Source organism: Ptychodera flava, chromosome 14 (genome assembly GCF_041260155.1).
Source record: "Ptychodera flava strain L36383 chromosome 14, AS_Pfla_20210202, whole genome shotgun sequence".
NCBI lineage: Eukaryota > Metazoa > Hemichordata > Enteropneusta > Ptychoderidae > Ptychodera > Ptychodera flava.
The window spans coordinates 41502969-41517661 of record NC_091941.1 but is presented as its reverse complement, the minus strand read 5'-3'; the positions used below and the strand labels follow the sequence as shown (position 1 = coordinate 41517661).

The following is a 14693-nucleotide window of genomic DNA, read 5'->3' as shown; positions in this document are numbered from 1 at the left end:
GTTTTTGAATGAAATATTTGTAAAATAGAAAAATGTCTTGGGAATATCAAGTTGAATGAAGAAATACTGTTCTTTTTGCATTTTATCAATTTTTGTGTCCCACTATGTGCAAGTACATGCATATTTAGAATAGAATAGAATTGATCTTTATTGAACTTTATGCCATTCTGGCATATTAGCACATACAATAAAGATATTCAACAAGTCAGAAAGAAAGAGAAAAACTTCCAAATTCACTTAGAAGTAATATAAAATTTTATCTTTTCAAAACAATAAATAAATTTTGCCAAAGAAACAGCTGTGTTATTGTTTGTCATTATTTCAATAAATGTTTCAGTTAAACTTTGTTTCTTGTGTTTTAAACGTAGGCTTTGTATTCTTTCTTTGTTAGTCCCCACGGACACTGTCCGGGGGACTTATAGGTTTGGTCATGTCCGTGCATGCGTGCGTGCGTCCGTCCGTCCGTCCGTCCATTCACGCAGATATCTCAGAGATGCCGAGAGCGATTTCATTCAAACTTGGTACAAGGATTACTTCATATGTCATACATATGCGAATCGATTTGTTTTGTGATACGATCCAATATGGCCGCCAGGCGGCCATTTTATTACGATTTATCATGTACAGAGCCATAACTCAGGCATATCTCAACCGATTTTATTCAAAGTTGGTACAAGGACATTAACCAATGTCATAGATATGCATGTCAATTTGTTTTGTGATACGATCCAATATAGCTGCCGTGCGGCCATTTTGTTACGATTTTTCATGTACAAAGCCATAACTCAGACATGTTTCAACCGATTTTATTCAAAGTTGGTACAAGGACATTGACCAATGTCATAGATATGCACGTCAATTTGTTTTGTGATACGATCCAATATGGCTGCTGTGTGGCCATTTTGTTACAATTTTTTCATGTACAAAGCCATAACTCGGGCATATCTCAACCGATTTCATTCAAAGTTGGTACAAGGACATTGACCAATGTCATACATATGCACGTCGATTGTTTTGTGATATGATCCAATATGGCCGCCAGGAGGCCATTTTATTACGATTTTTTCATGTACGGAGCCATTAATCTCAGACATGTTTCAACCCATTTTATTTAAAGTTGGTACAAGGACATTAACCAATGTCATAGATATGCACGTCGATTTGTTTTGTGATACGATCCAATATGGCTGCCGTGCGGCCATTTTGTTACGATTTTACATGTACAAAGCCATAACTCGGGCATATCTCAACCGATTTTATACAAAGTTGGTGCAAGGACATTGACCAATGTCATACATATGCACGTCGATTTGTTTTGTGATACGATCCAATAAATTAAATTAATTGCCAATTTGCCTTTAAATGATGAACTTTTGTTTTAGGGTGAATGTCCAGAAACACAGCATCAAACTTTATGAAATATGGTACCAGTGATAATCTATCAGTGTTATGATAGGATGCAAAAATGTTTTGCAACATTCTGTTGATTAATTCCTAGTTGACTCATTTAATGACCTTTAGGATGGTGGCCTACATTGGTTTTATGTTTTCATCACCATGGAACTCATTCTTGGCCATTTAGTGCCATCTGTATCAAAGTATATTTATCACAGACCTAATTAATGAAGAGGACTCTATCCTGTCTGAGGACTTGTAATCAAAGTACCCATTAACAAGTGGGGACTGTGTCATCAACGATGACTTGTTATATAATGGGCATAAGAGTAAAAAGTGTATTTCTTCTATTTTGTTACTCTTGGCAACATGGGCAGAGACGTTTTTCTGTTCCCATTTTACGATGTCTACCTGTTTCTATGTTAAGTTGATGTCTTATGTGTTTATGTGTATAGAGTGATGTTCAATTGGAACAAATTGGAATTGGGGGAATCAGGGACCTCTAATTTTTGTCAGGGAAGGGTCCCTTTGCCATTGGTAAACAAATACACATTCATACAAATGCAACTAAATGTTCACAGAATTCAGTTGCCTTAAAATTTCCTTTCACATAATTTTATGAATCTTTAGATGTGTAAAGGACATCATTCTATTGTGGATGACATGAACAACTCTGATGACATGGAATTTCTTCAACATCTGAAGAAGAACAATCCTGAAAAACTGAAGAGGTATGTAAGTTTAGAGACTTATAAATCAAGCACTTTGTATGTAAGTTTTGAGACTTATAAATCAAGCAATTTGTATGTAAGTTTAGAGACTTATAAATCAAGCAATTTGTATGTAAGTTTTGAGACTTATAAATCAAGTAATTTGTATGTAAGTTTTGAGACTTATAAATCAAGCAATTTGTATGTAAGTTTTGAGACTTATAAATCAAGCAATTTGTATGTAAGTTTTAAGACTTATAAATCAAGCAATTTGTATGTAAGTTTTGAGACTTATAAATCAAGCAATTTGTATGTAAGTTTTGAGACTTATAAATCAAGCAATTTGTATGTAAGTTTTGAGACTTATAAATCAAGTAATTTGTATGTAAGCTTTGAGACTTATAAATCAAGCAATTTGTATGTAAGTTTTGAGACTTATAAATCAAGCAATTTGTATGTAAGTTTTTAGACTTATAAGTCAAGCAATTTGTATGTAAGTTTTGAGACTTATAAATCAAGCAATTTGTATGTAAGTTTTGACACTTATAAATCAATAGTCCGTGGGCTAGAGGGGGTCTACGTGCACCCCCCCACAGGATAACAAACCTGTATTTTTCAGAACCCTTGGGATCCCTAGAATACGAAATGGAATTTTAACAGAAAAAATATAGGGACGCAATAGCTGTTATGGTCATGTTTTGAAGGGTACCGCAAAATCACGATTTTCCAAGCCAAATGCATTTTGTCAAATCTGTCTTCTTGTAAGTCATGTGCTGAGCTCATTTTTTAACATAACCTCACTTGTTTGATATCATTAGAAAGGGAATTCATTCCTCTTTAAGATGACATATTGCATTATGCAATATCTTCTACAGTTTTTGTCAAATATAACCAAAACTTACCCCTTACCCCAAAATTTAACATAACAAATTACAGAAAATCTCAAATTCTACCAATTTTTTAGCTAGGCATAATAAAAAATGCAATGCTTTGTCTGAAATCTGTTTTATTTGATACAGGGACATGTCAGAAATATGAAATAGACTTTTAACAGAAAAAATATTGGGAATCAACATCTGTAACAGTCATATTTTGAAGGGTACCGCAAAATCATAGTGTAGCAGATTTGCATGCATTTTTGTTAAATTTGTCTTCTTATAAGTTATCTGCTGAGCTTGTTGTTGAATATAACCTGGCTTGTTAGGTATCATTAGAAAGATAATTTACTAATCTTTAGAATGGCATATTGTAACATGCAATATCTTCTATAGTTTTCATGATATGTAACCCAAACTTACCCATACCCAAAGTTACATTGAAAATTTCAGTCATAGCTAAAACTAAATTCTACCATTTTTTTAGCTTGACACAAAAAATCTGGCCGTTTTTGCTATTAAATCTATTTTATTTGGTACAGGGACATGTCAGAATTATGAAATAGACTTTTAACAGAAACAATATTGGGAATCAACATCTGTAACAGTCATATTTTGAAGGGTACCGCAAAATCATAGTGTAGCAGATTTGCATGCATTTTTGTCAAATCTGTCTTCTTATAAGTTATCTGCTGAGCTTGTTGTTGAATATAACCTGGCTTGTTAGGTATCATTAGAAGATATATTCACTAATCTTTAGAATGACATATTGTAACATGCAATATCTTCTATAGTTTTCATGATATGTAACCCAAACTTACCCCATACCCCAAAGTTTACATTGAAAATTTCAGTCATAGCTAAAACTAAATTCTACCATTTTTTTTAGCTTGACACAAAAAAATTGGCCGTTTTTGCTATTAAATCTATTTTATTTGGTACAGGGACATGTCAGAATTATGAAATAGACTTTTAACAGAAAAAATATTGGGACTCTACATCTGTAACAGTCATATTTTGAAGGGTACCGCAAAATCATAGTGTAGCAGATTTGTATGCATTTTTGTTAAATTTGTCTTCTTATAAGTTATCTGCTGAGCTTGTTGTTGAATATAACCTGGCTTGTTAGGTATCATTAGAAAGATAATTCACTAATCTTTAGAATGACATATTGTAACATGCAATATCTTCTATATTTTTCATGATATATAACCAAAAGTTACCCCATACCCCAAAGTTTACATTGAAAATTTCAGTCATAGCTAAAACTAAATTCTACCATTTTTTACCTAGACATATAAAATCTGGCCGTTTTTGCTATTAAATCTGTTTTATTTGGTACAGAGACATGTCAGAATTATGAAATAGACTTTTAACAGAAAAAATGTTGGGACTCTACAGCTGTAACAGTCATATTTTGAAGGGTACCGCAAAATCACAGTATTGCCAACTCGCTTGCTTTTTTGTAATATCTGTCTTCTTAAAAGTCATCTGCTGAGCTATATTTTTGACATAACCTGGCTTGTTAGGTATCAATAGAAAGGTAATTTACTAGTCTTTAAATGACATATTGTAATATGCAATGTCTTGTTTAGGTTTCATGAAATAGGACCAAAGCTTACCCCATACACAAGGTTTACACAGCAAATTACTGCAAATCTGAAACTCTACCATTTTTTACAATTTATTAACTTTATATACCAAAGGCAATGCTTGTATGCAATCTATGAAATATGTGTTTTGTTAAAAAGTATGTTACAAATATGAAATTAACTTTTAACAGGAACATAATATGATTTTGTAGCCTTTTGGATCATATTTGGAAGGGTACCCAGGTATCAGGGCAAATTTGCCGAAACACATACATTTGCAATATATGGGTTCCCCCTCCAAAAATGATCCAAATGGCTACTAAATTGTATCATCTTAAAAGTTAAAAGTTAATTTTATACTTGTGACATACTTTTGTAACAAATAAATCAGATTTTAAACAAGAATTGCCTTTTGTATTATGTGCAGCAAAAAATGGTAGAATTTAAGATACGCTGTAATTTGCGATTTGAACTTTGTGGGTATGGGGTAAAGTTTGACCATATTCCAGGAAAACTATGTATGACATTGTATATTACAATATGTCATCTTAAAGAAGAATAAATTTCCCTACTAATGATACCTCACAAGCCAGGTTGTGTCATAAAATAAGTTCAGCAGATGACTTACAAGAAGAAGAATTTAACAAAAAAGGTGCCAATTTGCGGTACTGCGATTTTGCATTTCCCTTCACAATATGGCTGTTACAACTATACAGTCCAAATATTTTTTCTGTTAAAAGTCTATTTCACATTTCTGACATGACCCAGTACCATATACAACAGATTTAATACCGAAACAGAGCTATTTTTATCATGTCTAGCTAAAAATTCACGGAATTTGATCACGTTATCTATGACAGTACTTTCAATATAAACCTTGGGGTATGGGGTAAGTTTTGGTCATATTCCATGAAAACTATACAAGATATTGCCTGTTACAATATGTCATTGTAAAGACTATGTAATTACCTTTTCAATGATACTGAACAAAACCGGTTATAATCAATAACAAGCTCATTAGACGACTTATAAGGTGACATATTTAACAAATACGCATGCGAATCAGGAATACTGAGATTTTGCTGTACCCTTCAAAATACAGCTGTTACAGCTATAGAATCCCAATATTTTTTCTGTTAAAAGTTCATTTCATATTTCTGATATGGCCAAGTACACAATAAAACAGATTTCATACAAAAAAATTGCCTAATTTTTTATGTCTGCGTTAAAAATTGCTTGAATTTGACATTAGCTATGACAGTAGTTTTCGATGTAAATGTTGGGGTATGGGGTAAGTTTTGGTCATATTTCATAAAAATCTGTACAAGATATTGCATGTTCCAATATGCCTTTTTAAACGCTAGTAAATAATCTTACTAATGATACCTAACAACTTACATTATATTCTATAAGAAGCTCAGCAGATGACTTAAAAGACGATAGATTCAACAAAAAGGCACGCAAGTCAGGAATACTGAGATTTTGCTGTACCCTTCAAAATCTGACCGTTACAACTACAGAATTCCAATCTTTTTTCTGTTAAAAGTCTATTTTATATTTTTCACATGACCCATAACCGAATGAAATAGATTCATACAAATAAATGCCGGAATTTATATGTCTAGGTAAAGAAAATGGTAGAATTTGATTTTAGCAATGATTGCAATTTTCAATGTAAATTTTGGGGTATGGGGTAAGTTTTGGTCATATTTCATGAAAACTATAGAAGATATTGCATGTTACAATATGTCATTCTAAAGATTAGTGAATTATCTTTCTAATGATACCTAACAAACCAGGTTATATTCAACAACAAGCTCAGCAGATAACTTATAAGAAGACAAATTTAACAAAAATGCATACAAATCTGCTACACTATAAATTTGCGGTACCCTTCAAAATATGACTGTTACAGATGTAGATTCCCAATATTTTTTCTGTTAAAAGTCTATTTCATATTTTTGACATGTCCCTGTACCAAATAAAAGAGATTTAATAGCAAAAACAGCCAGGTTTTTTGTGTCAAGCTAGAAAAATGGTAGAATTTGGTTTTAGCTATCACTGAAATTTTCAATGTAAACTTTGGGGTATGGGGTAAGTTTGGGTTACATATCATGAAAACTATAGGAGATATTGCATGTTACAATATGTCATTCTAAAGATTAGTGAATTATCTTTCTAATGATACCTAACAAACCAGGTTATATTCAACAACAAGCTCAGCAGATAACTTATAAGAAGACAAATTTAACAAAAATGCATACAAATCTGCTACACTATGATTTTGCGGTACCCTTCAAAATATGACTGTTACAGATGTAGATTCCCAATATTTTTTCTGTTAAAAGTCTATTTCATATTTCTGACATGTCCCTGTACCAAATAAAAGAGATTTAATAGCAAAAACAGCCAGATTTTTTGTGTCAAGCTAGAAAAATGGTAGAATTTAGTTTTAGCTATGACTGAAATTTTCAATGTAAACTTTGGGGTATGGGGTAAGTTTGGGTTACATATCATGAAAACTATAGAAGATATTGCATGTTACAATATGTCATTCTAAAGATTAGTGAATTATCTTTCTAATGATACCTAACAAATCAGGTTATATTCAACAACAAGCTCAGCAGATAACTTATAAGAAGACAAATTTAACAAAAATGCATACAAATCTGCTACACTATGATTTTGCGGTACCCTTCAAAATATGACTGTTACAGATGTAGATTCCCAATATTTTTTCTGTTAAAAGTCTATTTACTATTTCTGACATGTCCCTGTACCAAATAAAACAGATTTAATAGAAAAACGGCCAGGTTCTTTGTGCAAGCTAAAAAAATGGTAGAATTTAGTTTTAGCTATGACTGAAATTTTCAATGTAAACTTTGGGGTATTGGGTAAGTTTGGGTTACATATCATGAAAACTATAGGAGATATTGCATGTTACAATATGTCATTCTAAAGATTAGTGAATTATCTTTCTAATGATACCTAACAAGCCAGGTTATATTCAACAACAAGCTCAGCAGATAACTTATAAGAAGACAAATTTAACAAAAATGCATACAAATCTGCTACACTATGATTTTGCGGTACCCTTCAAAATATGACTGTTACAGATGTAGATTCCCAATATTTTTTCTGTTAAAAGTCTATTTACTATTTCTGACATGTCCCTGTACCAAATAAAACAGATTTAATAGAAAAACGGCCAGGTTTTTTGTGTCAAGCTAAAAAAATGGTAGAATTTAGTTTTAGCTATGACTGAAATTTTCAATGTAAACTTTGGGGTATGGGGTAAGTTTGGGTTACATATCATGAAAACTATAGAAGATATTGCATGTTACAATATGTCATTCTAAAGATTAGTAAATTATCTTTCTAATGATACCTAACAAATTAGGTTATATTCGACAACAAGCTCAGCAGATAACTTATAGGAAGACAGTTTTAACAAAAATGCATGCAAATCTGCAACACTATTATTTTGCGGTACCCTTCAAAATATGACTGTTACAGCTGTAGATTCCCAATATTTTTTCTGTTAAAAGTCTATTTCATATTTCTGACATGTCCCTGTATCAAATAAAACAGATTTCAGACAAAGCATTGCATATTTTAATATGCCTAGCTAAAAAATTGGTAGAATTTGAGATTTTCTGTAATTTGTAATGTTAAATTTTGGGGTAAGGGGTAAGTTTTGGTTATATTTGACAAAAACTGTAGCAGATATTGCATAATGTAATATGTCATCTTAAAGAGGAATAAATTCCCTTTCTAATGATACCAAACAAGTGAGGTTATGTTAAAAAATGAGCTCAGCACATGACTTACAAGAAGACTGATTTGACGAAAATGCATTTGGCTTGGAAAATCGTGATTTTGCGGTACCCTTCAAAACATGACCATAACAGCTATTGCGTCCCTATATTTTTTCTGTTAAATTCCATTTCGTATTCTAGGGATCCCAAGGGTTCTGAAAAATACAGGTTTGTTATCCTGTGGGGGGGGTGCACGTAGACCCCCTCTAGCCCACGGACTACAAGCATTTGTATGTAAGTTTTGAGACTTATAAATCAAGCAATTTGTATGTAAGTTTAGAGACTTATAAATCAAGCAATTTGTATGTAAGTTTTGAGACTTATAAATCAAGCAATTTGTATGTAAGTTTTGAGACTTATAAATCAAGCAATTTGTATGTAAGTTTTGAGACTTATAAATCAAGCAATTTGTATGTAAGTTTTGAGACTTATAAATCAAGTAATTTGTATGTAAGTTTTGAGACTTATAAATCAAGCAATTTGTATGTAAGTTTTTAGACTTATAAGTCAAGCAATTTGTATGTAAGTTTTGAGACTTATAAATCAAGCAATTTGTATGTAAGTTTTGACACTTATAAATCAAGCAATTTGTATGTAAGTTTTGACACTTATAATCAAGCAATTTGTATGTAGTTTTGAGACTTATAAATCAAGCAATTTGTATGTTAGTTTTGAGACTTATAAATCAAGCAATTTGTATGTAAGTTTAGAGACTTATAAATCAAGCACTTTGTATGTAAGTTTTGAGACTTATAAATCAAGCAATTTGTATGTAAGTTTAGAGACTTATAAATCAAGCAATTTGTATGTAAGTTTTGAGACTTATAAATCAAGCACTTTGTATGTAAGTTTTGAGACTTATAAATCAAGCACTTTGTATGTAAGTTTTGAGACTTATGAATCAAGCAATTTGTATGTAAGTTTTGAGACTTATAAGTCAAGCAATTTGTATGTAAGTTTTGAGACTTATAAATCAAGTAATTTGTATGTAAGTTTTGAGTAGATAAATCTAGCAATTTGTATGTAAGTTTTGAGACTTATAAATCAAGCAATTTGTATGTAAGTTTTGAGACTTATAAGTCAAGCAATATGTATGTAAGTTTTGAGACTTACAAATCAAGCAATTTGTATGTAAGTTTTGAGACTTATAAATCAAGCAATTTGTATGTAAGTTTTGAGACTTATAAATCAAGCAATTTGTATGTAAGTTTTGAGACTTATAAATCAAACAATTTGTATGTAAGTTTTGAGACTTATAAATCAAGTAATTTGTATGTAAGTTTTGAGACTTATAAATCAAGCACTTTGTTTGTAAGTTTTGAGACTTATAAATCAAGCAATTTGTATGTAAGTTTTGAGACTTATAAATCAAGCAATTTGTATGTAAGTTTTGAGACTTATAAATCAAGTAATTTGTATGTAAGTTTTGACACTTATAAATCAAGCAATTTGTATGTAAGTTTTAAGACTTATAAATCAAGCAATTTGTATGTAAGTTTTGACACTTATAAGTCAAGCAATGTGTATGTAAGTTTTGAGACTTATAAATCAAGCAATTTGTATGTAAGTTTTGAGACTTATGAATCAAGCAATTTGTATGTAAGTTTTGAGACTTATAAATCAAGCAATTTGTATGTAAGTTTTGAGACTTATAAATCAAGTAATTTGTATGTAAGTTTTGAGACTTATAAATCAAGCAATTTGTATGTAAGTTTTGAGTAGATAAATCTAGCAGTTTGTAAGAGACCTATTGTTACCTTGCTCAGACTGACAAAAAATCTTCCATCAGTGATACCAAGTTTCATGATTTTAGCTATGCTGTCAACAATAGGTAGCTTATCAGGAGGTGATGGACTTGCGGGTCAATTGTCTGTTGTCTGTTAATCAATGACTGTCAGTTTCTTGGTATGCAGAACAACATATCACAAACTACCTGTTAAATAGCTTTGAGATTTGGTTAATACATGGTTAGGGATAGCTTGCTGCAGTTCATTTAAATTTTTCCTTTTTAAGATGTTTTACACCTTGCATAAAATTTGAACATGTAAATTTCCTTGGCCAAAATATCATGGTCTAAATATCATCACTCAAACCTGTTGTATCATAACTTTCATATTTGATGTGTCCAATCTTACTTTGCATTCACATTTTCGTAAAATACAAAATTCCTTGTACTTATGCCAATTAATATTTTGGTTCTACCGGTACACTTATTTTGTGGTTAGGTATTAGGTCCCCCCTGAACACCTTAGACTACCTGTTTCTGCAGCCTACAATCGAGAGGTACTAAAGGTCCTCAAGACATTGTTTAATGATAGTAAATCAAATCATAGGTTAAAATTTGCTTTCATCAAAAGTAAATCACAATATACCATTCTGTGCGGCAGATGTCATCGTGATTGTGTTGTTAGGATTGCATGTATGTACGTATTATTCTGACCAGCCGAGCCAGTAACTGTTGAACAACTCTGACTGGACGAGCTCACAGCTGGCCAACTTCTCTTGTATTCAAACTGCTGCATGTAACACCTTTGAGCTTGGTGACATGATCAGATGGTTGCAAAGTGTCATTAGCAATGGTTGTTGTTCATTGCAGGCTGCAAGAACGTTTAATTACGCCATTGTCTCATGGTGGACCATCACCTTCCCCAACTTTTACTGGACCTGAAGAATTCTTTCATGATTTCATTGTCATAGCAGACAGGTAAGCAACTTATAATACCTTTTGTGGTACACGTCCCATAAAGTCCTACAACATCAGTTCTCAGTTCCATTTACAGTAATGTTCATTTACGGTATACAACAATAACTGGTGCTATCATAATAACGTACCCAAATTGCCACCTGTATGACATAGAACAAGCTCAGATAGAATTCAACAAGCACATATGACCATTCCAATGTAGCAGAGGACCCTAGCAGGAAGTATACTAATTTACTGAACTGATCACTTGTGTATGAACTTGAAAATGGTTTATTTATCTCAACTTTATTTGTGTAAAACAAGTATCAAAAATTTAAACTTGTGCTTTCCATGACATACATATAAAACCAGAATTATAGCTGTTTCTCTGTAATGGTATAGACTAGCAATAAGTTTATTCCATTGTGGTATTACCATGAAGTCCATACCATGTCACAATCAACAGAGGAGAACATCTGATTTGAAAAACTGTAAGTGTAAAGCTCATCTGGGGATATCAAGTATATAAAAACTAGTGAACTTTAACCTGCCACAGAAGAGGTTATATCAGTACTACCAGTAGTACTTTAGCAACTAATGATAATTCCTATATCATCTCAGAACTGTAACATCAAGATTTACATACACTCCAACTGATATCACACAGCAAACTGCAAAGGTGTCATTATTTTATATTAATCCACCCAAGAATTCTGTATATTTCAAGGCAAAAGTCTTTTCGAGGGACTTTCCATTGACAAAAGATGCAGTTGTAGAGGGCATTTGCTTTCTCAGAGCCGTCTCATATTCTAAAGCCCCTTCCAAAATCAAAAAATCTAACAATATATTTATATAATGATTACAATTTCAAATGAAAACAGAAGACTGATCTCTTCATAATATTCTTAACACCTTAGTTAATCCCTGTCCCTGGACTGTTTTAGCCAGGGTTTAATTATGTGCAATGGAAATATCATCATGTGATTATATCAAAGGTAGTTCAATATTTGATATGAAATAAAAGCAAATTTGAAAGGATACTTCAATTTCATGTTGGGAACTTTGGGACAATATTTGCAACACAGAGATTGCCATGTGGGCCAATTTTCTTGTTAAGAAGACACATTCTTGTGCTTATTAGCCATTTCTTGACTTCGAATGTGTATTACAATAAGGTTTGTACACTTGTCACACTTGCAATGAAGTATTTTCATATTGGCAGAATTTATATTTTGGCAGGGAGAATGTCTGCAAAAATTACTTGTTAACTAATAATTTTCTTTCTCACCTCGCTTGCTTACACTAACGATGCAAAAATTTGCTGAAAAATTACCCTTGTGTCCATTTCTCAATAGTTAAGGTTGGAAACATATTTGTAAATAACAGCCAGTATGCATAAAGTAGACTTTGTGATCAAAAGAGCCAGCAAAAGTTTTGTTTTTGGAACCAGTCTCTGTTTGTTACCTTTTAGAAACCGTTTGCATTAAAGTCTTACAGCATCATCATAACACTCCTCTAATTTCATACATATTACAGCTTTATGAACTGTATTGTTGACATTGACATAGTTGTTAGGATGAATGTTTGAAGTTGTCTCTGTCCATTGTAAAGATGTTATGATCAATTAACATTAAAAACTGTACACAAATACTGTACTGCTGTGGTTTTGACAAATTTGTACATTCATTTCATCAATGAGTTCTGTGAAAAAATACAACAAAAGTATGTCTTTTGATTTTTTTCTAAACTCATTAATTTAAGGTAAAGTGGGACGAATTCGGATGCGCACGCGCTTAAGAACATTTCTGCGCAGATTTAACTCCAGCCTGCCGCAAATGGGTTATTTTGTAGCATGTATTTAACATCACCTGTCATTGTTGAAATTGCGCTTTTACCTAATTTTTTGACCCAATCTCTTAGAAATACATGTGACCTATAACCTTGTCATATTTTGACCCCCTAGGAAGCTGGTTTTTATTCAATATGATCGAAAAATTAACATTTATCTCCCATTTACATGGCGCATATTACCCATTCACCTGGAGATATTGTAAAAAGTAGCATGGTGACACCCTTTTATTAAAAGTGTAAACTAAATGGTATTATGTCAGGATTTTATTCGCCAAGTTTGGTCAAAAAGACACCATTCAAAGGGACAGGAAGAATGTTTGAAAATTATGTAGTGATATAATTTCAATATCGTCATTTTGTAATCGATACTTATGTTAAAATTTCCTTACAAACATCATGAAAACTATACATTGGATAGATATGGATCCTAAGTCTTGGTATTTATTAAAATTAACTCATTTGCTAAGCGTTTTATAATTGCTTTCTTTAGTTTAAGTGAATTATATCATTTTTATTTATTTCTAACGACACCATTTTAACGTCTGTTTCCATGGAAACGAGCATGGTGACCCCCCTTTGTTATTTCATTTTTGCACTTGCACAACTTCGAAGAATATTTGTGCAAAGTTTCAAGAAAATGACACCACAACCTAATATTGACGTAATTCGTAGTACTTCACCTTAATGTTAATTATCAATAAACTTTTATTCCAGCCACATTTTCAATCAACATTTAATGGAAAGCCTGTCTGCCAAGATTCTACAGGTTTGTAACTTAAATATACCAGTACACAACACATTATCTTTCTTCTCACAGTTTGTACATTATGCACAAAATCATCAAAACAATCATCCTGAAAAAATACATCACAACAAACTGTCTGTGATCAAATTTTTTAATGTTAAAACCTTTTTTAGTTGATCTTCTTGGATATGTTTATTAAAAAAAACAAAAGTGGCCAGTGTATTTTCTGCATGTGACATTAAAGTGTGATTTGAAGGTTTAAGTTTTGTAAAAAGTCAGTCATAATTAAAAGGCCCTGAGCTTTAGGTTCCTGCATTTTTTTCTAATGCAAATGTGCAAAAATTTATTCAATCTGACAGCAGAAACACTGCATTTACTGACCTGTTCATCTTATTTTTCAACATTTTTCCACAGATAACTGGAGTAGATCTGTCTCTGCCAATAAATTCCATCAATGGAAATGATGGACCTACTCTGGCAAAAGTAAGTACTGTTCCATTTCTTGTTGTGTTCATAACCGTCTCTCTGATGCTTTCAGTGACAAGGTTGAACTTAGACTCTCTCACACTCAACCCCCCATTTGCTACACTGTTCTTCTTAGCATGTGAGGTTGACTGAGCCAGGTGGGCTAATGCAGAGCAGAACTTGGGTCTGTTAATGTGTCTGTTTTCAAATTTATTTTCAATTTTCCAAGCTGTCTATTTGGGCACTTGCATAGTCTGAGTGCTGACTTTGCAGCTATTTTGAAGCTGCTATCTAATTGGTTGGCAGAATCTTAATAAAGAATTGTGTGTTAACACAAATCCAGTTTGTAAGTCCACGGAGCTAGGCTGCCTGCAGAACAACATGTCCTGAAGTCACTTTGCATTGCTGACGTAGACATCTTATACTGGTTATCTATCTACTCATCTGCTGACGTAGACACTTAGCATCTGCTATCTAGCTACCATCTTTCTTGCGCACGGCACTTGACCTAATCCTTCCTGCAAGCTTCTTGTCCAAGTTCATTCATTCTAGGCCATCA

The 14693-nt window shown here is 32.3% G+C and overlaps 1 protein-coding gene across 5 annotated transcripts in view; it reads left to right on the top strand.

The window, feature by feature from the left end:
- LOC139150530 (codanin-1-like) overlaps positions 1–14693 on the top strand; it is a 98009-nt gene that overhangs the window by 22502 nt on the left and 60814 nt on the right. For all 5 annotated transcript variants that reach the window (XR_011556240.1, XM_070722955.1, XM_070722954.1 and 2 more), the window contains 4 exons: positions 2026–2126; positions 10987–11094; positions 13639–13690; positions 14084–14152. Coding sequence is in view for 4 of the 5 variants with exons in the window: in XM_070722955.1 (XP_070579056.1) it covers positions 2026–2126; positions 10987–11094; positions 13639–13690; positions 14084–14152 (330 nt within the window). In the remaining variant the exon portion in view is untranslated. The remainder of the gene's footprint in view (positions 1–2025; positions 2127–10986; positions 11095–13638; positions 13691–14083; positions 14153–14693) is intronic.